Source organism: Copadichromis virginalis, linkage group LG7 (genome assembly GCF_057382275.1).
Source record: "Copadichromis virginalis isolate Kocher_CV1m ecotype Utaka linkage group LG7, C_Virginalis_male_GT1.1, whole genome shotgun sequence".
Taxonomy (NCBI): Eukaryota; Metazoa; Chordata; class Actinopteri; order Cichliformes; family Cichlidae; genus Copadichromis; species Copadichromis virginalis.
The window spans coordinates 18,653,510-18,681,350 of NC_140624.1; the positions used below are offsets into that span (position 1 = coordinate 18,653,510).

The 27,841-nt window shown below is 40.5% G+C and overlaps 2 protein-coding genes across 2 annotated transcripts in view; one reads left to right on the forward strand and one right to left on the reverse strand.

The window, feature by feature from the left end:
• Nucleotides 1-15,991, reverse strand: part of nell2a (neural EGFL like 2a) — an 87,235-nt gene extending 71,244 nt beyond the window's left edge. Inside the window, exons 1-5 of the mRNA XM_085462335.1 lie at nucleotides 15,526-15,991; nucleotides 15,130-15,258; nucleotides 4,073-4,223; nucleotides 2,680-2,853; nucleotides 1,608-1,704 (exon numbers count right to left, since the gene is read on the reverse strand). Of these exons, the coding sequence (XP_085318461.1) occupies nucleotides 1,608-1,704; nucleotides 2,680-2,853; nucleotides 4,073-4,223; nucleotides 15,130-15,258; nucleotides 15,526-15,577 (603 nt within the window). The 5' untranslated portion in view covers nucleotides 15,578-15,991. The remainder of the gene's footprint in view (nucleotides 1-1,607; nucleotides 1,705-2,679; nucleotides 2,854-4,072; nucleotides 4,224-15,129; nucleotides 15,259-15,525) is intronic.
• A 7,139-nt stretch (nucleotides 15,992-23,130) lies between these two features.
• Nucleotides 23,131-27,339, forward strand: dbx2 (developing brain homeobox 2). The gene is made up of 4 exons (XM_085465152.1): nucleotides 23,131-23,484; nucleotides 24,315-24,398; nucleotides 26,290-26,474; nucleotides 26,703-27,339. The coding sequence occupies exons 1-4, from the start codon at nucleotides 23,208-23,210 to the stop codon at nucleotides 26,886-26,888; spliced, it is 732 nt and encodes a 243-aa protein (XP_085321278.1). The 5' UTR covers nucleotides 23,131-23,207; the 3' UTR covers nucleotides 26,889-27,339.
• The last annotated feature ends 502 nt before the right edge of the window (nucleotides 27,340-27,841 follow it).

Below are 27,841 nucleotides of genomic sequence, written 5' to 3' on the forward strand. Positions count from 1 at the left end.
CCTGTGTTCAGACACTCTGTTGCCATAGTAACCAGGTCCATTTCACTCCATGGGTGCATTTATTACCTTTACAGAAGTGGAACAGTGCAACTTAGGAGAAATTGTTTTTTTAAATTGTCTCGCCACTTCAATTTGCCAACCATAAATGTAAAATCCTGGGGAAATTATTTGCTGATTTTTCACGGTAACGTGCAGAAATGGCAGAAGATAGGAGCTGTGTCGATCAAATCTGAAATAACCGGCACAGTATAAATTCTGCAAAATACAACTGCTACAAACCATAAACAGAAACTGTGTTATAATGTGTATTGCATATTACTTGCACATTATTGTTTTGTTTAAACTAAGATGCCAAATTACAGTTATTTGCTTGCATCGCTGAATAGGAAATTTTTAGTGGTTAAATATTGTTGTGTTTGTGTGAAAGAAGGGAGCTATTATTTAATAACTGTGCCCAACAATATTTTAGAAAGTAAAGAGGGATTTTTTTAATGGGCAGTGAGAAAATACTTAATATTAACACATAGAAAAAATTAATCCAGTTTTTGATCTGCAAAAATTAGATACCCTACCAGGCCAAGAAAAAAGTGAACTACTGAATAACTTCAGTTACTAGATAAGACATTTAGTTATCTATAGTGTCTGAATGTAAAAAAACAAACAAACAAACTTCTTGAGTAAAGAAGCAACAGTGCATGTGCTCTGTCTAAAGTCTTAATGATGATTTTCTCATTTTTAGCTAACACATACAGATATTGACCATTTCTCTATGTGTGTGGGCGTGCATGTGTCCTAATGAAGTAGTGTTTAAAAAAGACGAAAGAAAAAGAAAAAAAGGAGATGTCTTCCCAGCAACTAATCAAGGATTCACAGAGTGGCGAGGAAAGATGCTGCTGTGTGACAAGATTAGTGGGTGACCTCCAGAGCTTCTTTCATCAACCAATTAACACAGAGGAAATTCAAATGCCAGGACATAGTGTATAAAGCATTAACAGGTACACATACACACAGCCATCACCGCACCATCAAACACAGACCTAGTCACCAGCAGATTGATTAAAGTAGTTAAAATTGCTAGTAAGCTGACATTTTGCCCCAGCAAGTCTCCCCAGGTGGGAAATTTGGGAGTGCGGTCTAGTCTGAAAGAGGCGATATAAGTCTCTCTGTCTGAAAAACAATACTATAGACTAAGCTTAATGAGCATAGTCCAGAGGCTATTTAATGATTTCTCCCAAATAAGCATGGTGGGGGTTGCTGAGATAATTGCACTGGGCTTAGCTGCAGACTAAGGCACAGGGAACAAACAGTGACAAAAAAATGTCAATTCCTAGGGTAGGCAGAGCAGCCCTCAAATTAAAATGGTAAGCCTTGAGAAATGCATGCAATTAAATCCAACGGCTATAATAAATAAAAACAAACAAGCCAAACAAAGAGGGAAAGGATACAGTATAAACCAAGACTGAGTACGGGGTGAAAAGATGGTGCCGCAGCTGAAATGAATTACTTGTTTGTGCTATTCTGAATCATTTATGGCTTAGTAATGACAGATCAGGAGAGGCATCAGCATGCATATATTCTGGAAAAGAGGTTTTTATTGCAGCATTAACCTTGAAGAAGCCATGAGCAGCGTTTCTCTGTCCGAGCCAAAAGGAAGTATCCTCGGGTATGTCCATGTAGGGAGGTTCCACCACCCGCTCATAGATCCTGAAAAAACATGATCATAAATTGGTCAACGGCTAAAATCACAAAAAAGTCAGTTATGCTACCTGTTTGGCTCATGTGATGAAAAGATGCCCCCCCCCCCCCCCACCCCCCACCCACACTGCAGGTCCTGCCCTTTTAAATCCTTCTGTTAACTCTTTCCCTATGCAGGGTATAGATAGCCACATGCTTTCTTGGATGCACATGGCGTTGCCGTCTGTTCTCTTATCGTGCCAAGAAGGATCATCACACGCAAACAGTGACTCCCATGTCATAGTGAGCAGCAGAGGCATGTAAAAACGCCGGTTTCCTCAAGGTGAGTTCAACCTGCGCCGGACCCATGAGACATATGGCCGATGTCGATACGTGCATGCCAGAGTCAGCAAGTGAACACGGTCCATACACAACGCAGCATGTCATGGCCTAAAAACACAAACCATAGTTTAAAGCGCCGTATTGTTACCTAACAGGTTTTGGTTTCACTATTGTCTTTCAGTGAGTTTCTGCTTTTGGAGAGATATTACACATTGTATTTTTCCATGCAAAGACACAGACAAAAAAACCCTGAAAGATGATCCAGAATAGATTTGATCACTTAGTTTAAAGTAATTTAAAGTCCTATTTAAATTAAAGCACCACATGCTAATTCAGTATGAGAAATCTCTTTTTTCCCCAAATTTAAAATCGGTATCTCTCTAAGCCTGGAGTCATTGCAATAATTTTTACATGATTTAACATAGCAGTATCTATTGCCGTGTGAGTTGGAGGCTTACAAATGCAACTCATTGCAGAAACTCAGAAAACAGATTTTATGTGAATTAATTATATTATGGCAGATCAGGTCATTCAGATAATGAAGGTCCTTGCGCGGTATGTTGCATGAGATTAGTACATGCAAAGTTTGAAGCTGATACACAAGCGACATTTAAATCTGTATTTTTCCTTTAAAAAGCGAAGACTCTCAATCCAGGATCTTACCTGTTACAGTCCACATGTAGTATGACGTGAGATGCGCTGACGGCGACAGAGACCTTGTGCCACTGGTCGTCAGCCAGGCTGTAAGGGAACACCTCCGTGTGATCCTGCTGCCCTTTGGTGCGATAATGAAGGCGTACTTCACTCCGTTGGCCGCTGCTCTCGAGCTCCAGGAACCTGCAACACAATAGTTCCAGCAACTTAAGTAAAAACCATGGTAAGTTCTGTGACACCTTCCTGCGTCTTACAGTGTTGCAAAGTCGTGTTGCTTAAAAAAATGTATTTGTCACACAAAGAAATGCAAAACTGTCTGAACTCCTCTATTAAGAATTTGATCACATTAAAGGCTAAACATAGGGGTGCTGTATTGCTGTCTAATGCAACATCAGCAGCACACAGCAATGGCCCGCATGCAGCGATTCAACTCTTTACGTTAGAGCATTAGTATTCCAGGAGAATCCTCTTCTCCACACCACCGAGATTCACCCAGCACAGTGACACTAATGGAAAGAGCTGCCGATACACACTCATCACCTCAGCGTTTTAAAGACAGACTTATTTGAACAAGAGTCATTTTCAAGAAACATTATTCAAAAGAAAAATAGACAGTGTAGCAATGGAATTGATTTATCTGCAAACCACATCTAATAGATTTACTCTCCCCTAGCCGTGCATGCACATTCATCTTGACTCCATAAACGCGCTAGCTAACACTTTGGATGCTGAATTATTTCTGCCATGTTTTAAATGAAACCATGCAGTGCTGCTTTGTTGCATATGAATGGCTGGGAAGGCTAATCATCAGTGGGAGAAAGTCATTAACATCCCTGTGAGCTCTCTTCTCAGGACCGACTTTAATGTACAGACTGTTCAATCAACGCATTATGTGGAATTTAGATTGCTGTTCTGATCATCCAACGGCTCAGCTACCACAAAGTAATGGAAAACATTAGCATGCTAACTGCAGATAGTGTCTCATCAGTTTTCGATTCACAATTACAGACTCGACACTTGCATCGTTGATGGACTGTGAATAATACTCTGGCATACAGGGTGATTTTCTTTGTTTATTTGACTAGTGTGTAAAACATCTAAATGCTTATCAAATACAAATATCCAGTCTGCTCAAATGACAGAACAGAGAGTTACTAAATTTAGAGCACAACTGCAATCATTGGGCAGGGAGATTTATTCTGACAGGCTTCACTGTACTAAATGAGCTATACTTTAGTTTCCCAGTGATACACATGAATCACTGAACTTTCTTAAAATGTATTTTATTTAGTGTATTCCATTCATGTATCTGCAAATAAATCCAAAATTAGCTAATGCTCCACTTTACCTGTGTACGACAAAAGCCGTTTTACACACGTGGTGAAACGAGAAGTGATCTTACCTGTGTTCAGAATGATGGATGGAGAGGATCACCCCAGAGTTCAGGTGATCCTGTTTGAGGGTCACCAACACAGTAAACTCATTCTTGCCTCTTAGCTTCTGGACCATTTGCTCTGAGACCTCCATGGGAGCTTTTACTTCCCTGGAGGACCCTGGATTAAAGACAGGGATTAGAAGAAATTATTAATACCATCAATAAATACGTCCTCAGAAAGACTGTCTATTCATCTGACCAAAACATCCCCACTGGGAAAATAAACTCCAGAACTAACAATGTGTCTTTAGCTAGAGCTGGATCAAGAGACCCTGAGTCTTTATGGGGTTTCCCATAAGTTTTTCTTTTTCACTCACTGCGTTTCACTCTTTGTGCTTACTTACTTACGTACTTTGCATTTAATCATTAATTATTATTAATTACTGGCTTTCTTCCATACTTTGTTTCCTGTTATGTCTCCCTCTTCCCTTCTCTCCCAAACCAGTCACCACAGATGGAAGAAACATGAGGAATCTTCTCATTAAAAAGGGAGTTGCTGTTGTGCTTTGGTTCTATATAAATAAAAATTAAATGAGTTATCTATTCTTTTTCAGCTCCTTTAACGATGTATGAAAAACAGAAGTTCTGGTCGAAACAGTGAATCGACACAACTTTTCCTTTTCCTTTTGTTGTTAACTCTATTGCCACTACTGATATATAATATTAACAATTTAGTAAGAATAACAAATTAGTCGATGTGAAAGTTATGAGTAAAATGTGCTCTAGTGAATCTGCTGTATTGTGGAAAACTAGACAACATTCTGCTGGGATTTTATAAATATTTCATGTAGTGACATAAGACAAGCCTGATAAATTTTAATTCATGAAATAAAAATCAGCACTAAACATTCAGAGCATACTTACTGGCACAAATTACAGTTTATTTATTAAAGTGAGAGCAAAATGCTAAAGAACAACAAAAAAGTGCCAAGCTTAAAAGCTTTATTAAGCTGCAAGTCAAATACTTCCCAAATAAAACCTTTGACATTTACTGCATTCATTTGGAAAACAGCTTGAGTACTGTTTTTGGTCCAAGAATTGTTCATATATATAGTTTATTGTAAACTCATGGCTTCCTAATAAAGGCCAGCTGCTGTAAATCTCACCTCAAGCAAAACTTCTGAAGTTGTCCGCCTGCAACAACCCTTTGCTGCCAAATACTGTACCAGCTGGACAGTGATGACCACCTCTGTCTAATATGCTGTTTGTCCTTTGTATTGTAGGATAATTGACCCACATAAACACAAAGAGACCTGAGAATGCTGTGTGGTATCTGATACAAACATTTTTTAGCTCCAGCATCTTCAAAGAGCTGTGAATTACATCAAAGTTGATCCCGCACATCCTGTGTTTTGTCAGAAACACTCATCTCATCAAGTCTTCAAAATGGGACTTCAGAAAACAGTGGGTAATGTCACGGTAGCTACATCCATTTTTTAAACTGTCTTCGACAGCTATTCACCACTTCTAGTCAAAGGCGCGCCACAAGCCCTGTCATTTTGGAGTTGCTCTAACCTAGTCATCTACCATAATGATTTGGCCCTTGTTGTTCTGGCCTTTACACCCACCTACAACACTAAGGCTGTATCAGTGGATGATGATAAACAACAGTCAGAGTGCGTGACAACAGCTTGCCAATCAAGGTGTTCTTTTTTTTTTTCCTTTTGACTTGTTTTCCTGTGTGAACACACAAGTTCACGTTCCCACATTTGCTCTCTTTCAAATTACCGTTGTGAACCACTCTCATCTCAAAATAAGCGAAAACAGAAGAGGAACATTTCTATTTCTAAAATTGGAGCTTAATGTAGCCGTGTGTTTGCAGAGATGCTAGTTTATCTCGTGTCTTTAACCTTATTTATGTCACCAGGTGTTGTGTGAGTTTCTGGTAAAAGACCCTGCTGTGTGTGAGGTGAGCACAGCCAGAGCAGGAAGAGATAGGTGAGCCACCTTTATGCATCAAACAGACTGATCAAGTTAGCAGAGCTATGATAAAAAGAACTATAATCCTAAAGCAAACTTAAGTGTAAATCATTTATGGCTGTGTGTGAACGTCTCTCTCCAGCTGGTTCTTTCTCTTTATGCTGGAAATGGGGCATAACCTCTTCTCTGTCTTTGTCTCTCTGGCCAGCAGTTACAGTGCAGCTGTATGTCTGGACCACATACTATGCACAATGTACAGCAGATTCCTCAATCTTAATGGCTGCATGGCAGCTATGGTATTGGTTATTGGCATAAGATAATTAGACTATGGAGAAAACTGCTCAACCCTAATGTTTACTATAACTTAACTGCTGCTAATATATCTTAGAAAATAACAAGTGCTCTTGCTAAAAAAGATCAACATTATTCATCATCTGTCATCATTTGCCAAAGGGGATAATGATTTCTCTCACTGGTGCAGGCTAACTTAAAAATCAGGTCAAGTTACTTACTCCTAGGTGTAGTATTGGAATAGCCGTATTAAGCTGAGGACTAGAGGAAAAATAAGTAATACGGGTGCTGGTGTGGATGGGAGGGTATTTTCTGTGTGTAGTTAGCTGGTAAACTCCTGTTCCACCAGCGTGCCCCCTTTCCCTCCCCACCAAGTCTACACAGACGTCTATGTTACTTTAATGGAAGCATCAATAAAAGATGACGTTTCTCAGAAGCAATCACATCAAAGAGCTCACTTCCAGCTACGGGATGCATGCACGATGCCCTGGCACACTTAAGCGCTCCAGGAAGCTAGCATGGTGGCTTTTCCTCAGTGTATTAGCATTACTTCCAGCTGGTGGGAGTAGCCAATTAACACAATGCAATGTGAAACTTCAAGAAACGCTGTGATGAAGACTGAATACGCATACTCATCACTTACATAAGACACAATGACAGCATGCTTTAAAAAAAAGGCCTGTTTCGATTCAGTTGCGGTACTTGCAGTGTACACTTATAGTGCAAGCATTAGCTTTTTTTTTTCTTCTGATGCAGGCTTTTAAGCCCATTAGGTGCATATTTTGAGTCATTTCTCTTTAAACAAAAGCGTACACTAGATTTGTCTCACACCAAAGGAAATGCAGAGGGCAGGGATTCATGCATTTTGCATCACCAGTGGAGTATCATCCCAGTGACATTGGCTGGGGTGGGACAGATGGCCCAATGACTGCAACAGGGTTTCTGCTGAGCAATAATCTGCTGCTATCAACAGATCCTACTTAGTAACCAATTCCAAATGGCACTGCTGACAATAATCTCAGAATGAGTTTGTTTTCATCAAATTATTAAATGGTAATTTAATCTGTAGTCAGATTTAATTGCTTTTATTAAGAAAAGTCATATATTTATTGTCATGGTCTCCTGCCCGGCTACATGTGTTGTTTGGTTTTCTCTCTCTCTCTCTTTCTCTCTCTCTCTCTGCCTGGGCGGAGCTCACTGTGGGCTCCCGCCCTTGGCCCACACACCTGACAACAATCAGCTGTCATCACCTAGGAGCACTATTTGAGGCTGGAACACAGATCCTCTCGTCGCTGGATGATTGTACTACAGACGTTAGTGATTCTCCCAGCACCTGTGAACCTGTGCGTTGTGAGTGACTTCCCTCTCTTCTGCTACAGAGACTTTCCTCCCTGGACCTGTGACCTCCCTGCCGTGTGAACGTGTGTAAGTTTGGGCAAGAAGACGTGAGCGAGTGTGAGAGCGCTTCCCCGTGATTCCCTGGAGTTTGGATTTCCCTTCACTGTATATATCGTGCACTAGTGCTGTAAATAAACTGTTTTTGGAGACGTCTAACCGCTCTGCGCTTGAGTTCCTACTACCAGATTGTGACATTTATAGTCTTTGATATTATGCACCGGTCAATCTACTGCCATGCCATGAGTTGAACAGAAAGTAAAAATGACATCTCAATCATGAGCAAAATAAGCACAGCAGGAGCATCTGTCAGGGCGGGGCCCAGGGTTGATGAGGCAGGGGGGATGGTAAGGATCAAGGAACCTCTACTACTTGTCTGCTCTACAACTTGGCAGCTATGAGCCATTGGCTATATGTGGACAACTCTCATCACCCATCTTATTACTTTAAGAGAAGGGGCATCTTTATATGGGTCTTTAAGGGCTTGTCGAGTAGAGGCTACGTTGGCATGGAGCAAAAAGATCTGTCTACACTGAATGAATTCAATCCAGCAAAGATTAAGTTAGCATATGTATTAGGAGCATCTCTGCATTCCTTTAAACATATACGTGAAAAACGAGTAGATGAGTTTGTGCTGCGATGAGTAGGACAACTTTCCCGTGTGCCAAATCAATAAGGCCCTGCTGAGGGGGGCCTTTGGTCAATTATATATTGGCAAGTGCCTGGATGGGACAGCCACCTGCTCCTAATGACCACTCTGATGTGAGCTACCGACACAAAATAGCTTGAAAATGATGACACGGTGCATAAAATTCTAATCAGCGTATTTTCGGTGCAATAACACATCTCACGTCATCTGTTGTCGATGTTTACAGGCTATAAGGAGCAGCTGATAGTGAAGAAGCTGCTTTTGAGACACACAGAGTTTTATCAGCTGACTAAAGATCTCCAAAAGCCTCAGGCTCAATAGCATCCCTCGGAAGCGCAGCTTAGGGCTACAGCCTAATCTTATCTCCTGGGTACATTCTGCTTTATTAGTTATACTCAGGCCACGATTTCCATCCCTCAGCGTCACGTCTAATCTTTAACTGTCTGACCCATGGTACACAAGCCGAGCACTCCCATTCACCCATCCACCCCCACCCACACCCACGCACTCTATTCTCATAGAAAAATATTGGCAGAACCGCACCAATCATCAGCTAACACATTTAGCATTTCGAACAGGTGCCCCCACAGCACAGCGTGAGAGGCCAGATACGCCCAGCTTTGCCACAATCCTTTTCTCACACACAGCTTTCATGTCGACCTGCGCTCACAGAATGGGAGTTTTTCTAGTGAACAGACGCCGAGTTTCTGTCTTCCCACCACGCAAAAGGCATTGGTTAGCGATTTATAAATTTCTCGGAGTGAAATTGCTACTAAAAGCACCATCGCTGATATTAAGTATGAAGATTACAGCCTCGTTTTTATGCGAATAATGAAGAGTTTCGTTCTCCGGTCTCTAGTGGATTGCCAGAACAAAATAACACCTCCTACATCTTTTGCAACAACTCTTCAACAACAGTTTCCAAATAAGCGATGTTCCTATCAGTTAAGAGGGACTGAGCCATGAGCTGCAGAGAATGTATAAAGCCAAGAGGGGTCCAAATAACGCATTGATGCAATCAGAGGAGGGAAGACCCAACGCTGCCATAAACCATGTAAACTTGTCATATTACACAATGTTTTTACACAAGACATTTTATCTGCTGGCCTGAGTGTAGAGGGATGTGCGTGGGAGGGACAGGCAAGAGAATATCTCTCTTGGAGGATTAGAATAATGATAAACTCTCCGCCAGAAGCAAACTCAAAACCCTTCATTACTATCAATGCACACGCACAATCACCTGTGAACGCATGCACGTAGATGAACAGGTGTGGACAGCAACACATACGCAGACACTGTAATGCCAACATTTTGCCTAGCCTGTGCAACTCTAAACAAACACTGCGTCAGTACAGAGAGAGAAATGGATGCAGAGGTCTGCGGTAAGGTACCTCTACATACACTAGACACATATACAAAGACCAGCCCCCTAAAGGTCATTACAGCTCCTAGATATTCCGCCACACTCAGGCAATCTGCATTCGGCGGACCATCTCCCCCCCTGCTGTGTCTCCACTCTCCTGGAACAAATACTAAACTGAGCCAAGGGCACCTCCAGTAGTGCCTTGGCCAGCAATATTTTCGCAATTCTCAGATCGCCTCCTCGGTGACCGCCTGTCTGACATTCACACATACACACAGCTAATGACAGCCTTCCAGCCACCCAACTGTATAACAACCCTGGGGGGATAGAAATATCTCCCCCTCCATGGTCACTGGAGCTCCTGTGTGGAACAGAGGATCAGGTTTGCCTCAGAAGGCAGCAAGCAAAAATGACTGGCCACAGGGAGTTGTGGATAATGTCAGTCATCAGGAAAGATTGGACAACTTTTCTTTGAAATACAGCACAAGACACAACGACTGCTGTATATCGAAGGATATGGGATTATTTTATATGAATATAAAATGCAGGTGGAATGGATCAAGCAAGCTCTGACCTCAGGTAAATTTTGCTTTTAGCTTCAGCTTCACCGACAATTCTGTTTGGTTCATCTTTAAGCAGAACAAAATGTTATGGTGTTAAAGATTGCTAAGAATTAAGTTCACATCTAACATTTATGTTAACATCTAATGTCTAACATTAGCCCCTGAGTCTTAAAAATGTTTTTATTCTGAAACCTGCTAAAGAAAATTGTCCACACTGCACAATTTTTCAAAATGTTTTGGGGAAAATTGGCTTCAGGCAGAATAAAGCAAACCTTTGTTACCTTACACTTTCAAGAAAAATTACTCTTGGTCCTGGAAAATTCTTGAAAGAATGAGTTTCTTGAGTTTCTGTACATATTATAGTCTTCTTGTTAGGTTTGTATTCATCCTACCTGAATACAATCATGCCTGTATTCATATTTTAAGGCTGGGATTACACTATATTACCTTAGAGTCCATTTGGCAGTTGCATGCACAGTTTGCACCCTTAAAGTGTAGTATCTGCACTGACAATTGTACCAGATCACAACAAATTAGAGGCTACATCTCCTCAGAGCTTCACGCACGCCCGCTGAAGATAAAATACACACCACTTGGACACTTACAGCACGTATGCAATATGCAATAAACCTGTGTTACTAGTCGCTGTAATCCAGCCCATATTGCCACAAAGCGATGCCTTCTGCATGCTGTTAGAATATGAGTGATGAGGATAAAATCGCTAATCTTTGTTCCACACAGAAACGCAGAACTTCAGCTCAATGTGAGGCTACGGCAGTGTGAGACAGTCAGCTAGGGATTTTCCACACTCAATCTCTTTTAGTACCAAATTATCACTTTCTTTTCCCATCCCTCTACGTTGGCTCATCAAGGAAACACTCTGTGAATCCACAAAGAAGGAATTTCATAATAAGGACTCTTTGACTTCAGGAAAACCCAACTGACTTGTCTGAGGCTGTAAGAGCTTCATGTTAGCTTCAGATTCACTTTGGAGAGCATTTTCACACGGAGCACGGAGGAATGTGGATTCTGTTCCTCTATTACTTTGGATATAGATTTTTTTTGAAGTCCATACGATCAACAAATTAACATGTAACTGATTTTAATTTACACACGTGTCAGTGATGCGTTTAGCAAAAAAGAAAGTTAACCTTTTTAACTATTCAGCATCAGAGTGTGAAAAAAGGCTGAGGAACTTTACCCAAGGTTTCTCAGAGCTTAGTGATTATGTTTTTGTTTGGATTCATATTTTCTGTTATTAACTAGATGGTTTTATTGAAGGTAAAATGGTTTTAAGCATCTAGCTGAACTCTGCATATTTGTATTGATATGAGAGTAAAAAGCTTCAATCTCATTGAAAGTGAATGCAGCTGTCATGGACAGTGTGACAAAGGAAATCTGAGTGATGTCAGCCATTCTATTATCTTAGAAAAGATTTGTAGAATATTCATTTTAACTGAAAGCTTCTGCAAGCACTGAGAGTTTAACAATACACCAATAATGGTGTTTTTTAATGGATCTTTCTCCATCTAAAAACCTCAAATTTCATTCTGTTTTGTAGATTTTGTATGCCAAATTAGTTGTGTTGATTCTTAGTTATTTTAAGGACTCCTGCAGAGCTAGATTGGTATGCTAGTTTTACCCAATTAGCACATTTTTCTATTTAATTATTTATGGATTCTTTTGGCACATTTTCCTACATTAAATAACATTTTCTTGTCTATTTCAGGAGGTTTTTTTCTTTTAATTGAATCTATTTGCATCGTGAAACTTCAATAAAAGAGAAGCAGCAAACGCAGCACTTGCAGTGAGAAAAAAGAAGTGCGCAGAAGTTCAGCATGATGTGTTACGCTAACCACTTTTTGCCAGTGTTAATTGCATTATTATTTCCTGAAGCCACTTTCCCATTTTGCTTTATTGTCCTTCCTCTAAGTGTGAGGTTTGCAGAACAGCACCCGGTGAACCTGCTCAATACAATTCAGCAGAGTGCAGCTATCCTGTACGCAAGCTTTCTCCAGAGCTCTGCCGCTGAAGGACTGAATTGCCCTCTGAACCTCTACATCTTTCTATAGCACAGTACTCCACTGCATCATAGTTACTAACAGCTGGTAAGTGTAGCCTCTGCACTGGAAGCACATCTGTGACGTACACAGAAATGCCGGACAACAAACCGACATTTCCTCCCTGCTTCATACAGATGTACAAATAAGCGCGCGCACTAACAAGGCATTACAAACGAGCCTCTTCCATCCTGTTACACTTTAGTGTCACAGGAGCCAGGGGCGTCGTCACCACAACATACAAAGAAACACCTCTCTGGCAGTGTTTAAACAGCCTGAGCAGAAACATGCTTCTGAGACAGGCAGGATTCATATAAACACAGACCAACACAATTACAAGGGAGCCTTGTGCTGCAGCTGAAACAATGCTTCTAGCAACTGTGTTGTTTGCACTTTGAATGAGTTCGGTCCATACACTTGTAGCCATAGAGGGAGAGAGCGTGGGTGTATGTGTGTTGGGGGAAGGGAGTGCTTCTGGGTGTGGTCCCCCCTCCCTGCTCGTGTATACCAATAGATATACGGATGTCTAGATATTAAAAACTGTGGGGGAAGTGCTAATGATGTGATGGTTTTGTGGCGAGCCTGAGTATCACCTTGGCACGAGAGGAGCACAGCCTGGGGCAGGGAGGGGGCCTTTTTTTCTGCCTTTATTATGCCCGTCCCTGAGGTCCACCTCTCCTAATGTCATGCAATGTAGCTCTGACAGCTACCTTCAAAAGCATCAGCAGGGGTTCGCTGAACAGAAATCCCCCCACTGCTCATTCCTTTCCTATTTCCTTTTTTTCTAAAACAAACACATTCAGCAAACAGAGATGCATAGAAACAGCATACAGCAAACTAACAGCACACAACACAACAGCCGCTTATCTGCACGTGGACATACACCTATTTCTATACTGTGAATTACACTCTTCCACTTCTCTCTTAGCTCTCAGCAGCTACTCCCCCTCCCTCCCGCTTCCATCCAGCACCCAGAGATAACAGCCTTCCCTTTGGGCAGGCAGGCAGGCAGGCAAGCAGCGGAGGGGACAGCCATGGATATGTTCTGCCTGCTATCTAATGAGCGTCGGAATGTCACTGTGGGCCTGTCTGCTGGTCCCAGCTAGCCAAGCCTCCATACATGTGGAATCAGCACAGTCTATCAAACAGCTGGCAGACAGCTCTGCTCTGCATTTCTATCTCTTCCTCTCTCTCTTTCTCCTTCCCATCCCAGCTTCTTTCTCTCGAGCTCCCGCACTCATTTTCTCTTTTACAGAACGTGCCTCCTCCTTTCTGTTCCTGATTGCAAACAAGCAGATGCCCAGGTCCGTTCTGCCGTTGCAGCTCTGCCCGCCTCCCCCTCACCCAGCATCATCGACTTAACATAGACATCCCAAATGAAGGATGGAGGCAAGCTACCATAAATAACACACTGCTGTCTCCGCCTGGATAACTGTATGTACTTAGCAAAAGGTATCGTAAGAAAATAAGATAGCGCAATGACAAAGGGGTACCAGTCACAGAATAGTTGTTCTTTTTCTCCTTTTATTTTGTGGAAAGAAACCTGCAGGTAGCTTCTTTCACTAACTGTCTTTGTTTCTCTCTCTCTAACTCTCCCTTTGCTACCCGCCTGTGTAGAGCACTTCTGAGTGTTGTCTACACAGAGGACATCAAATGGCCTGCCTTCACAAAGATACTGGAGTTGCTGCTCCATGCAGAAGTGCCGCTGTCTCAGCGGTTGTGCAGGGAGATTAGAAGATATCAGCGAGGAGGCGGGGTCGACAAATGATTGTGGTGTTTCTCTGTCCCAAAACAATGCCGTCACTTTGGTACATTACGTGATCCGTGATGAGAACCTTCTTGTGGAGATGTGTTACATCGCCATATCTTTTGTTTTGCCACTGATCTGGGAGCAAAAAACAATTTCCTCTTTTGCTACTTTTGCCTGGGTTATGATAGACATCTCCATCCCTGTGATGGAGCTGTTAACAGTTTCATTTGGATTGTAATGAGCGTCTGACATCAAGTAACAAAGACGTAACACTGACAGAAATTTAAAAAAAAAGAAGTGAAAAAGCATTTTAAAAAGTCAAGCACGACCTCATCTTTGACAACTCTGTTTTGCACGCTACACGCACTGCCTTGCAGCTGACAACATGATCACTCTGCGGCCCATTCACATTTTTAGCGACGCAAACTGTTCAAACTCACACACTCCAGAAGATCACCAAATGGGTGAATTCTTGCAGGGGGCCCATTCACTCTCCAGACTCACTTCATATATCAACTCTGACTGTGGGATTTTTGTCTCGGCCTAATCTGATTAAGCTCAGCCATTCTATGATTCTTTGTATGATCCTCCCATCTCTCCCCCTCTGCCTGCCCTCAACACAACACTTTTTCATGAAATCCGAACATGCCTATTGTTCAGGCAGGTGGTAGTCTGAGGCCACCCCCCCAGCTAAATCCAAATAGAGAGAAAAAACTGATAATGCACTGTATGTTGCAGTTTACAGTCTGTTACACAGGAACAGACAAACACAAGAATCATATAAAGGAATCTGATGCACAGCATTATTCGATGATCTAACATCAGACATCTACGGGCATCTCAGCTCAGGATCTGTGGATTACTGGGCTGCATCATGTTGGCCTTTCTAGTTGTGTAAACAAAACATACAAAGGAAATAAACAAAATGAAATGAGTAGTTATCATAGGAAAACATGTTCTTTGCATGGACATCATCTCATCTGCTTTACATTTTAACTTCAGACAGAGACAGAGTGAATGTGTGTTATGGTACCTTGGAAGTGGAAAGCTCTAGACTCGCTGTGGAAGCCCTGGACCTGAGTAACTCCATCAAAGCCTTCTCCAAGCGTTAGTTCATCAAATACGCTGATGCGCAGGGCAGGGTCAACCCCAAAACCTATAACTAATTTACAAACAGAAAACATTTTATTTTATTTAAACCACTGTTATTAAAAAAAAGAGTCTTGTGATGCTAGAAAAAAATATCATGTTTGTTTCAGGGGGAGATGTGTCAGGTCAGGTTAAGATTAAGAGCTGATTATTTCTGAGAAGGTTTGGTCACAAGTTAAGCAAAACAGCACATCATTTAATGAAGCTGATCTCATGTTAAAAAGCAAAATGTTGCGACATAACGGTTCATTTAAAAATCAGTGACAGCCTTTTGTCCTACCTGAGGAGACGAAAAATACACCGGAAATCAGAAACAGCTGTAATAATCTCATGATGAATGTATAAAAAAAACAAAAGCAAAATTAGTCCATGTTTTGTCCACTTCCGAGAGACAGCGTTCTTCAATCACATGCGAATGATGTATCACCCTCGCACGGGAGGCTGTTACCAATCCCAAATGCTGAGCGGAGGCATCATCACAACTTTAGATGCCCGGCGATGCGAATTTTTTTTTTTAAAAAGGGGGGAGAGAGAAGCAAATCCGAAAGAGGGGGAGGAAAAAACACAGCAATGATGCTGAAATTATTCCATGTAACACAGGGTCTGCTCCATCCGCATCATCCGCGGCACAGGTGGCTGACAGAGGACGGACAAAGCGAGCTGCTCTGCCTCGGCAGCTCAACAGACGCTCCTACAGCAGTGCGAACGAGCTGTGTGCGCTGAAGGAGTGCAGACAGAGAGAGGAAGGGAGAGGAGAAACCTGTCAAGGAGCGAGAGACAGGGGGGAAAGAGGGGCAATAAAGCCCCCTGGTGGCCTGAGATGGGAAAAGCTTTTATATCCATTACATGCATCTCGATTGCAACCACGCCTCATCCTGGCCCATGACTACTGTAATCTCTCTCTAAAAAAAAAAAGAAAAGAAAAGAAAAAAAGGAATTTTTGTCAGTGCCTTAGCTTACATGAAATTCAGGGTTAGGGTCAATGTTTAAATGTTTAAGAAAGCAAGAAGTAACGACGATCAAGACAAAAATCTAATTATTCAGTTTTATTCTATATAAAGCAAAATAAATAAATAAATAAATAAAAACAGGCTTTGTGTGCGCGTATGTTATTATATTGTTATTATTACGGGATAATCCTAGGGTTTTGGCTCATCTTATTAAAACACTGGGTAGCAACCTTGATCTTTGACTCCAATTTCAAATTTGACAGTCAAATGAATTCTGTGGTCTGGAAGCAGTTTCTTCCATCTCCGGACTAAAAACTCCTTGACTTTGTTATGTTAAAACTGGACTACTTAGAGCACTGCATGCTGTAGTTAGTCCATCATCTCTCGCCCACTTACAATTAGTCCAAAAAGCTGCAGCCAGATTATAGAGTGGGACAACGAGAAAGAGAGAGAGAGTGATCACATTACTCCAGTGTTGGCAGCCTTACATGGCTCACTGTGTATTACAGAATCCATCATGCAGTGGCACTGTTTGTGTTTAAAGCCTTAAGGTGTCTTGCACCTGCATATGTGGCAGATAAGCTCCATATGCTACTGATGTACAATTTACATACTTAATTATTATTTGGATTTGTCCATTTGGAAGTCTACTTGGTGTGACGTGCTTGGATACTCATGTTAAACGTAATCAAAGTTTCAAATGAAGACGTCAGCATATCAACAAATAATTCAGGTGAGTCAAAAGCTTAGACTTTAGGCTGCTCTAAACACTTTGTTTACTTTACTTCTTCATTTGTGTTTCCGTAGAGAGGCTGACACAGCTTGTTTCAAGCAGCTGATGAAGTGAGGGGTTGCATCAAGTCTCAACATGAGATAAATAAAGATTATTTTGAACTATGAGTCAAACAAAACAACTTTAGAGTCCAAGAATGAAAATATAGAGTTGAAAAGACCGTAATAGGTCTAGTATAAATAGATACGCATGTTTGAAACGAAATTTGAATGAGTTACTGCTGCAAAGTCGGCCCAATCAAATGAGAAAATGCACTTGCTCTCTATCATTCATAATTGGATAATTACTAGCTAACCGAGCAATATATTTCAGTTTTTATATATAAACTAAGTCATGGGATATCTAAAAAGTCTAAAAGGGAAAAAGGAAACAATAAATGAGATAAGCATTGCTAGTATAAGTATATTGCTTTTCAATTTACTGAGACAAAGGTACATAATTGTTTTTATTTTCCATCTTAAGTACATTGCAGCACAAAAGGCCTAACTACTATTGAAAGGTGGAAGGCCAGCAAGCACAAAAAGCTATTTTATGAGTTATGCCTGTTTATTGAAGTTGTCAAGGTTGTGTACCAACTTTGGAGGTTAAAAGTCCCAGCGATTATAGTGGTAAATGGTAGGAACCTACCATGATAAACAATCCTTCAGGCATTGTCAAGGCTCGCCCTCTTTTCCTTTCCTTTTTAGCAATGTTTGGGTTTTCTTTTCAGTTGATGTTGATAACCTCCTTTACGTCTCTTCCAAACCATCTGCCTTCCCTGTCCTTGTGAAGAAGTCAATGGAGAAAAAGCCACCTGTCACAAAAGCACAACATTTTACTGGATTATCATATATGCTAAAACTGCTTTTTGATTAGAGTTGTGACCTGCTGCAAGCACACGTTCTCAATCCTTCTGTAAAGGTGACGTCTGGCTTTTCAGCAGGTGCCAAGAAAGCAAATTAAAATTGAGTCCTTGGCTGACTGTGTGCCAATTGAAGCAAAGGCGCTCTGTGGGTTGAAAATTTATTTATTTATCTCGCATCTTCTTTATCATGGCACATACTAACCTTCTGAAACCTAACTGTTTAATCAGCATCCATGTTATGCCAGTGATGTTGATTTTGAAATTATTACATTTTCATTAAATCCTGATCAATTTTCTGCCAGAGGAACATAAATTGAAGACTTTTCCAGAGGCAATCAATCATAAGTCCTTAACAAACTCAGGCCAATCCCTGGATGACAAGAAACATCTTTTGCTGGCTATGCTGGTTTCTGAAGTCGAGCTGACAAGTGGGCATCAGCAGATATGATTCATGGGCCGCTGTGGTGCTCAGATCCATCCCAAGGACCTTAGATTAACACCAGCACATTTGCCATTTAAATGTGCCTCTCCTTCAATATAGCCTTCATCAATGCCAATAACATGTTTTGTTTTAATTATAATTCATGCAAAACAGATGTTTTTTGACAAACAGGCTATTATCTGTACCAACTGAGAGCGCATCTACAGCATGCAGCTAATGGGTGGCTATTGTGACCAAAACAAAGACAAGCAATGGCTCTTCATGCAGTGTCACATCTGTTGTCTGAGAGGGCGACCAACCCACTATTCATTATTAATAATTCCATTTCTTCTGGGTCCAGACACAGGAAATGTAATTACTTTGTATTGCCCACAACTTGTCATTTCCTAAAGTGCCATCAGGAAAATAAGAGTCATTAAAGCATGCGCCCAGCAAAGAATCAAAAGTAATAAGCACGCGCACTGCCAACACACACCTGCGCTCGCACGTCAAATCTCTCAAGGCAAAGGCAGAAGAACAGCGGTACTTTCATTTATCTAAAAAAAAAATAATTAAATAAATAAATAATGAAAACTAGATGGATGATGCATTGCAAAGCTCTCAGGGGCTTGTTCACTTAGGAAATAAATATACCATATAGACATACTAATGCAAGATCTACAAAATTAAAATCACTTAAAGTAGCAGTGACGGAATACGAATGAACTGCTGGGAAAAAAGAAAGAAAAAAAACTTTGCATATTGTTCCCACAGGGGTCTCCTGGGATTCATTTGGTTCATATTTCTATGTTATAATGTCCTTTTCTGAGTTTCTAATTTGAATTATATTCTATTAAACCTGTAACGTTTTATTGCATCATCCTGCCCAGTAATGTATTCTAATACCTTTGCTTTGACATGTTTTTTTTTAATTATTATGAATATTATTTTCAATATAAATGGAAAAATATTTAAATTAAGCTGCGGTGGACTGATGGAAGTCATCTGCTATTTGTTGCAAAGCTGCATTTTTAAATATTTGATGCTGATGCAAAAACCAGACAGAGTTTTGGGAATCACGCAGTTAAAATATTGATGGTCCCCGTTCTCTCAGCGCCATCGTGGGTACATGACAGAGTATTGCAGGCACTCGATCACAGTGGAGCAGTACTGAGGCCAAACAGACAGTGTCACTCTTGGACCATGCCAAAGGGTAAATGCTCAACTACCCGAAAAATGGGCAACATACACTCGCGGGCCACTTACTTGGTATAACTGTTGTTAATACCTAATTAACCAGTCACATGGCGACTTGTGTCCTGACTTATGATGTCATGGTGTGGACGATATTTTCTTAGCACACAACTACTTAGACTAATTACAACAGATATTATTTAAACCAACAGCCTACTTGAGTATGGTTGACGATCTAGCCATCACAATCTAACCACTGTGTTTCTGTCATCAGAGGGAAGTCACAAAGCTCAAATGAGCTCAGACTGATTTCTTGAACATGACGGTGAGTTCACTTTGCTCACTTCCACAGTCACCAGATCTCAATCTAATAGAGCACCTTTGGGATGTGGTAAAAACAGGATCTGCATCATTTATGTGCAGCTGATGGAACAATTGTATGATGCTAGCATGTGAATATAGACCAAAAGCTCTAAGGAATGTTTGCAGCACCGGTTTGAATCCATGCCACAAATAATTAAGGCAGTTAGCCAAACCTGGTACTAGCAGGATTTAAGTGGCTTATGAGTGCAGTGAGTTCAGGGATGAGACATAAATCAAGATAAATGACAAAAATGAGCAAGACAAACTATGTACTACCAGATCTCTGTGAGCAGAGTCACCCTGTATTAAGGGCCCTATTATTTTCTGTAGAAACTGACTGCTTAATAAAACATTTTTGCACACTATATTTGAATATTACAAATTATGAGTCAAAATCACTTACATTAAATTATATATAGATATTTCATATCTAACCTCAGATGGTAAAGGGAAAAAATAATTTTAAATCTATATTAATGGGGCTACATTGTTGCCCTTTTATTAGCAATATGTACACGTTGAAAACTCAGAAAAGTTCGATCACAGCTTTGACAGCCTTTTATTCTGAAAATTATGTGTTTTTCTCATGCCTAAGTGCCGCACAGCTCCACAAATATGATCCGACAGGCATGACGTTGTTTTGTGAAAGGTACACAATAAGACACCATAGTGGCACTTTATTTCATTTAATACATTTATTCACTCTCATTACTTTTTTTTTCAGCGCTCTCTTTTGATAATAGAGACTCATGTGTCCTACATGCAAAGCTTTAAAGTGGAGATAAAAACAAAAGCTTTTCATTGCAATCAGCTTAATGTGCCGTACTCTTAATGAAAATGTGGTCTTAGGTATGTTGAAGCCTTTATAGACTGTCCATGCAGAGCAGTTGCTCCACAAAGCCACTCCCATTCCCCCAGGATCCTATTGTGAACATGTGCAGTGAGCTGGCTCATTGGGCCCTCATGGTGAATGGCCCGCAGCCATTCACTCAGCATACAGAAGCTCATTAGAACTCTATAGGCACACAATTGAGAGGCTCACATTAGAAACTTCCTGTTCTGGGGCATAGACACTGCACACAAAGTGCCAGTTTGCTGCTAAACTAAGCGCATTGTCCTCCTGATTCATAGAACCTGGCCCTCCATTCACGATATTAAGTTCGAGTGGTGGAATATCAATTGCGTGTGCAATGGGCCAGTATCTTTTTAAGAGCTTTAGTGGGGTTAAAAAAGAGAGAAAAGGGATCTCAGTCGGTCTGCAGAGTGCTAGTTTTCAACAGACCCATTGTGAGGAATCTGAATGAAGGGAGCCCTGTTTTTTCCCTCCAGTTCTAAAAAGAGATGGGCATCAAATAAATTCACATGAACTTGCTTCAGGGTGTTTCTAAGACCTACCCGTCAAGAAAAGCCTAATTATACCTCCCTCTCCTGGAGAGCTCTATTGGAATCTGGCTAATTACACAGTGGTGAATTTTAATAATGATACGTGCTTACTGATGCCTTTTAAAATGTGCACAAAGTTGGATGAGATTTGTTCTACCTAAAAAAAAAGTCACTGAACACAGAGAAATATACAAAGTTAATAGACACGCATAATGCTTTGACGAGTGTCATCATGTTTCTGACCTCTTTTAAACTTACTACACTGACATTTTTTGCTCAAATGCTAATTTAAGAACAGAGAACGTGACTCGGTGAAAGTCCTCAGTGTTATCACATAAAACATGCCTTGATACACAATAAGCTATTTAAGAAACAAAAACAGTTAAAAATAGCACTAAACAAGGCTTCCCTCCTGCTTTCTCTCTGTCATGTAAACAAATGACTCTCTGGCGAACAAAAAGCTTCAGGGGGCTATCACAGCCACTGGTCTATGTGAAGCATGTTAACATGAACTCGCTTAACAACAGTGGAAAGTGCACGCAGACGCGCTAACACTCATCATGTGACAGAGCACTATGCGTTCTCCACCAGCCTGAGGAATAAAACCTCAAATTTGATTACAAGCAACCTTTGGCTCCCTGGCCATCACACAATAGCCTGAGCTGTCTGGGCCAATTTCCATGCTCAGCATGAGGCATCTACACGCGCAGCCTGGCGCTCCCAGTCGGCCCCACAAACACACAAACACGCTCCCAGATGAGTGTGGATATGCCTGTTTACTGTGCCTAAACTACGGGTCTGTCGCCCCTCTTGTTGGACTTTCTATGACAATGTTGAGGATCATTAGCTGCAGTGTGAAAGGTTACACAAGCCTCTTATTGGATGTGTTTATGCCAAAACACTAACACACGTGTGTATTTGGGTGGCCACCTATATCTCGAAGCTGCAACACACTAATATGCAACACATACAATCCATGTAGTGAAAACTGAATATTTAAGTGCTTGATTTTTCTGCCTGAGGAGCTTTATGGATCTCTGTAAAATCATTTGTACATGTAAAATTTTTAAAGCTGACAAATAGAGTTCTGCAACAATTACCAAAACTGAACAAGTCATAGTTCTGAGGGTTTGTCTTCTAATATAAACAAATGTTGCTCATTGCACTGTTTATTTCATATAATATGTTACAGAAAAAAATACCCTAAATTGCAACTAATATCAGTTGCAACCAGAGGGAAGAAAAATACGATGAAAAATTGTAAATTTCACTCAAAAGGTTTATTTTAACTAAAAAAATTAAGGGTTTTTCCATTATTTATTAAGAAATTAAACTGCATGCTTAAATAAGCCCAGTTATCTTGTAAACAGTGCAAGGTGTCTTGTGCAAGTGATTTAGAAAAACAACTGGACACTTTCTTTTTATGACCCAACTGAAATTTGCTTATAAGTGAGGCAAAAACATTACAATCGGATTAATTTGCCAACTGATATTCCAGAAAAACGCAAGATGTTCTTTTTAAACCTTCAGCAATGAAAACAACTCTTACAGAGCACAAATGAACGACGGAGGTGCTTGCATGGTGCACAATAGAGCTCCGAAGGAGGCTGGAGAAAGGAGAGAACTATTTACTACTGCAGAAGAGTGTTTGGTGCATGCTAAACTTTGGCCAGCACTTCATTGTCTCTGGTGTCGATCATTTAATAGGCTAGTTGACATAATGAATGAGCCAGACCCACCTTCTGCCACTCCAGAAAGGCCCCAGCCTTATCTGAATTGAGAAGCACATTAGAGCCCCTCGGCCAATCGTGACACAGTCCTGTAGCATAGTGCAGGCCCGAAGGAGGAAGAGCAGACAACTTTTGGGGTTTTTTTGGGTTTTTTTGTGGTTGTTTTTTCAGAGTTTAATGAAGTTGGCCTAGTCACTCAAAAAGGGATTAAAGGAGAATTTAGTGTCACTGGGCTGTGACTGCTGAAGAGGAAACTCTAGTGTTCAGGTCACTGTGTGATCAGGATGGTCTCAGTTCAGAGCTGTACCAGGAAGAATATGGCTGGCTGTCCTCCTGCTGTACCGGGATATGGGAGCTCAGGAAAGAGTTTTCTTATCGACAATCTGCTGCAGTCTCAGACACCTTCAGCCGCTTCAAAATGGACAACGAGTGGACACCTGAGACGAGCAGCGTGTGAATGCCCAAGGAGAACCTGGGGCCCTGAGGACGGAGCCTTGGAAAGTCGGACCCAAAGTCTTCAGCCAGTGAAAGACTTAGGAGGGCCACATCTGCCACGTTCTGGTAAAGAGATTGATTTTATGCAAGTGAACCTTTAAACAAAATGTAAACTGTTTTTCCTTGTATGTTTTAATTTGATTGTAATGTAATGTAGTTTTGTTTTGTTTTTTATGAATGTAAAGCTACAACTTTACATTCAAATCACACTAATTTTTTCCCCCCGGTCTTGCACCATCTATCAAACCCAGATATGTAGAGGAAAAACATTGTTCAATTAATAATGTAATACTGCTACATGAAAGTAGGTAAGTATATCCATCTTTGCTAATAGTGTCATGTGTGAGTCCAAGACATGAAAAAATGAACAGATAATTAACAGATTTATACCCTTGCATGAAAGAAATAATAATCACTTATTTCTGAGTAATAACAACATTTTGTAAAAAAAAAAAAAAAAAAAAAGTAATAGTTTTTTAACATCAATTTGTAAATGCTAAAAAATGTCATTACATGTAGTCTAAATATTTAACAGAACAGTCTCTAAATTCTATGCAGATTTGCAAATAAATGTCAGTTAAAAGACAGAAAACTAGTGACTGATAACAGCTTAGTCAACATACAACTGGTAAGCGAAGATGTAAGTAAATGCATCAATTTTACTATTTACTTAGTTTCTACAAAATCTGACTTCTAAAAATCGTTGAAAATGTTAAATCATAATTCGCACAAATGCCAGTTTATTTTAAAACCGTTAATGTTTAAATACAATCTGAGACTCAGTTTTGTAGGCCTTCAGAAATATGAGCTTAGTGATTCAGGTAAGTGCTTTTGGGGATCACAGATATCACACCTGGCAATCGCATTACCCTATCTGACTGTCCCTGTGTTTGCAGATGTGCTGAGCAGTGTTTTCCTGCCGAGCCCGCAGTATCTGTTGGCATGCTGCGGTGGGTCCAGCCCCCCTCCTGTCTTCTCCAGTGAGTGTTTTATGCCTCATCAGCAATGCCTCAGCTACTCTCTAAGCATTAGCAGCAGGGTCTCCCATGCTCTCCACAGCTAATTACCGATGCAATGCCAAAGAGCTAATTCTCCGTTCAGTTCTGCACAGCTCTATTCATAAGCATTCACGGTTGTTTAGGAAAGGGAAAGGGGGTGGGCTGCAAGGCTTTTAAGAGTCCCAGAGGCCCCCCTACACAGACACGCACCTTTTTTTGTACATGCAAATACACATTTAATAGTGCAAATATGCAGCACTAATAAACATCTTGTCTTCTGCTATATTAAGATAATAATTACCAGGTGTGGGTGATTCTTACTGCTGAGTAAGGCCAAATGTTTCAAAGCTTTACTCCCTCAGCACATTAACAAGTTTGGGTGGCAACACAAAGAGTTTGAAATAAAACTTTCAAGGTGAATAAAATGAGGCAACAGTTACAAAAGCTATTACTGCTTCCACTGAAGGAAAATTTACATTTTTTAAAGCATGGTTCAAAGTATCTAATTTAGGATTTGTGAAGAGTACTAATTCTTCATCATCATTTAAAAGACTGAAATAAGTCAGGCAGTTCTGATATTTGGTCATTTCCCCTCATTAATTGGAAGTTATTAGTTTCTGCACCCTGTGATGCCTGTCAAGAGTCGTGCAAAATAGCACAAATCAGAAAGCCGTCATCCCACAAGTCCCTGGGGTCCCCTTAGTAGGTTGACACTTTCCCACAGTGCCCGGCAACGAAACAATGCCAACTCTAGCCATGACCAATTGCCACTTTCACTCCACCATCCACACGCGACCTCGCTGCAATTTTTCACTCCAGCAATGAACTCCACTAAGCACAAAAAAGTCTCCCATTTTTCAATAGAAGAGGGCTGGACAAGTAACATCCCCCACCCATTGTGTGGCTACAGGGCTTGGTTCGCCGACCCCCCGTCTTTCTCCTGTCCTTCAACTCTCATTCCTGCCCATTGAAGACCTCTTGACTAGGACATAAAGCATTCAATGAAAGTGACTTTTATAGACTTATTTGAGCTCATCTTCACATACAAACTGGCTTCAAACTTGCAAGAGAAAAGATTTAGTGTTGGGCCACTGAACCATCGAGTAATGGCATTTCCATTGAACAGCTCTATTGTTGGTGTCCCATATGGCTCTATAGTTGGCCCACTAGAGTAGACACACGTTGCCCAGGAATGACCTGGTAATCAGCTATTTAAGTAAAAGCTATTGAATGCCAATAGAGAAGTGAAAAGCATGTCCAAACCAGTTTTGTGCTCTCTAGAGGTGGTCTATGTGCAGATTTGTCGTACAGATTAAAAAGGCAATGTTGAATAGATCAGATAAATTGTTTCACTTGACTTTTGTTGTGTGTGCACCTGTGAGTGAAGCAGCGTGGTATTGGCCCTCTCAGGTCACCAAATCTCCTTTTTCCAGGTTGAAATGGTTTTCTATTCTCATTTAGTCACCCTCAGTTTGTTAAATTGGACAAATAGAAAGAGGATTCAAGAATGTGCGATAAAGTAAGTGTGACAAAGACAACTGGGTTTGAAAAAGTAGGAAATGTGAAACAGTAAGTGGATATATTATAAATGTGGAGAAGATCCGATTTTATCCAAAGCTTGAATAACCTGTTTCCGTTTATAAGACACTACCTTGGTGTTCCACTGTCTGCTACTTACCTTCTCCAAGATGTTTTTTCATGAATCTACACTTTTTGTTTAAACTGATACAGTATGTGTTACAACCTACCTTGCAGAGATGAACCACCCACCATTGATTTTTATTGCTCTAATAAATAGCCCATTGAATATGTCTAGTACTTGAAACTGATGTCAATAAACTGACATGTTATTGTTCCTCTAATTCACTTTCAGAGGGAGCAAACATTCAGATGTGGTCTGCTAATGCAAGTCCAAACTCACGTAGAGGGATCCTTAGGAGAGCTGTGTTCTCTGAAGAACAAAGGAAAGAGCTGGAGAGGACCTTTCGAAGACAGAAGTACATTAGCAAGACAGACAGGAACAAACTGGCAGCTAATCTCAGCCTTAAGGAGTCACAGGTAATCGAATTCAAATGAGCTCATGTTTCGAATATGTGATCCTGCCTTACAAAAGGGTGCAGGGGAAAGTGACAGCTGTAACAGCTCACCTTAAAGATCAAACCTAAATTCCACACAGTGACCAAGATCTCTAAACTGCATTTACAACTTAAAATGAGAAGCTAACATAATTATAATGAAGGACTTCACAAACTGAACTAAAACCTTTACACTGTCGCACTGCTTTAGGTAAAGATTTGGTTCCAGAACCGGCGCATGAAGTGGCGAAACTGTAAAGAGAAGGAGGTTCATAACATTCGTTCCCCAATGGATGAGCTCATGGCCCGCGGTCTTGGTCAGGAAGAAGAACCACAGAATTACACTAATGCAAAAACAGAGAGATCATCAAAGCAAAAGAGTGCCAAAGACACATGAGAGGTCATAATGTATGGAGGGCAAACTTTACATCTACAAAATAAAAAGACTACAATACTCTGATGGTTCTAAAAATATATGGATGAAACATTGTCTGTGTATGGCACGTTTCTTGGCATGATAAATGCAATTTGGTTCAGCTGCTTGGTCAATCACATTGCAGTGCACTGGCTTCAGTAAGCAGTTTCATGGCTATTACCCTGACAAGTATTTCCAGGAGAGACTGTAATTGGAGTCCATTAAAGGCCGGAATGATTCACTTCATTTACTGCACTTCCATATTAGGCTGTTTTATATTTCACATTTTCATAAGCTCTACACTTATGCTTTGTTTGTAATCCAAGTCCATTGGAACTCATGTTTCACTTTCTATATTTTGTAAATATTTTTGTCCAACTGTAAATAAAGCATTTCGATAACTCCTGTTTTAGACATTGTTTGTGCTTAGTGATCACCCTACTATATATTATTCATTGCTCTTAAATATAATCTTGTTAATGGAAGAGCATAATTACAATGAAGGTATCAAAAACCATAATGAATTGTTGTTTAAAACAGAATTGTATATAGATCACGCGCTATCGTGATCACAGTCCAGCTGAGTGCATTTCAGGCTGCAGAGATGATTTTTGACTTTATTGGAGTCTCTGCAGAAGCAGCAGGTTATGATGGTCGAATCCTCCTTGTTTATAGCCAGAAAAAGTCTGAAGAACAACTAAACTCTATGCAGAGATGTAACCCATGTTTCGAATATGTGCTGAAAAGAATAAAAGGGAAAAAACAAATTCTTTCAAAGAATGCATTGTATGATGGATTTATATATGGACTAAAAGTGAACTTTTGAGTATTAAGAAGACGCAAAATATATATTTCATAATTTGCCATAATTATATTTTATACTTCATTCCTGCAAACATAAAAAATCGTCTGAGATTTGCAGTGAACACAAAGTG

Excerpts from the sequence above, each read along its gene's own strand:
- dbx2 (XM_085465152.1), top strand. The coding sequence starts at position 23,208 with ATGGTCTCAGTTCAGAGCTGTACCAGGAAGAATATGGCTGGCTGTCCT. Across the intron at positions 23,485-24,314 it reads GCCACATCTGCCACGTTCTG|ATGTGCTGAGCAGTGTTTTC; the intron begins GTAAAGAGATTG and ends CTGTGTTTGCAG. Across the intron at positions 26,475-26,702 it reads TCAGCCTTAAGGAGTCACAG|GTAAAGATTTGGTTCCAGAA; the intron begins GTAATCGAATTC and ends GCACTGCTTTAG.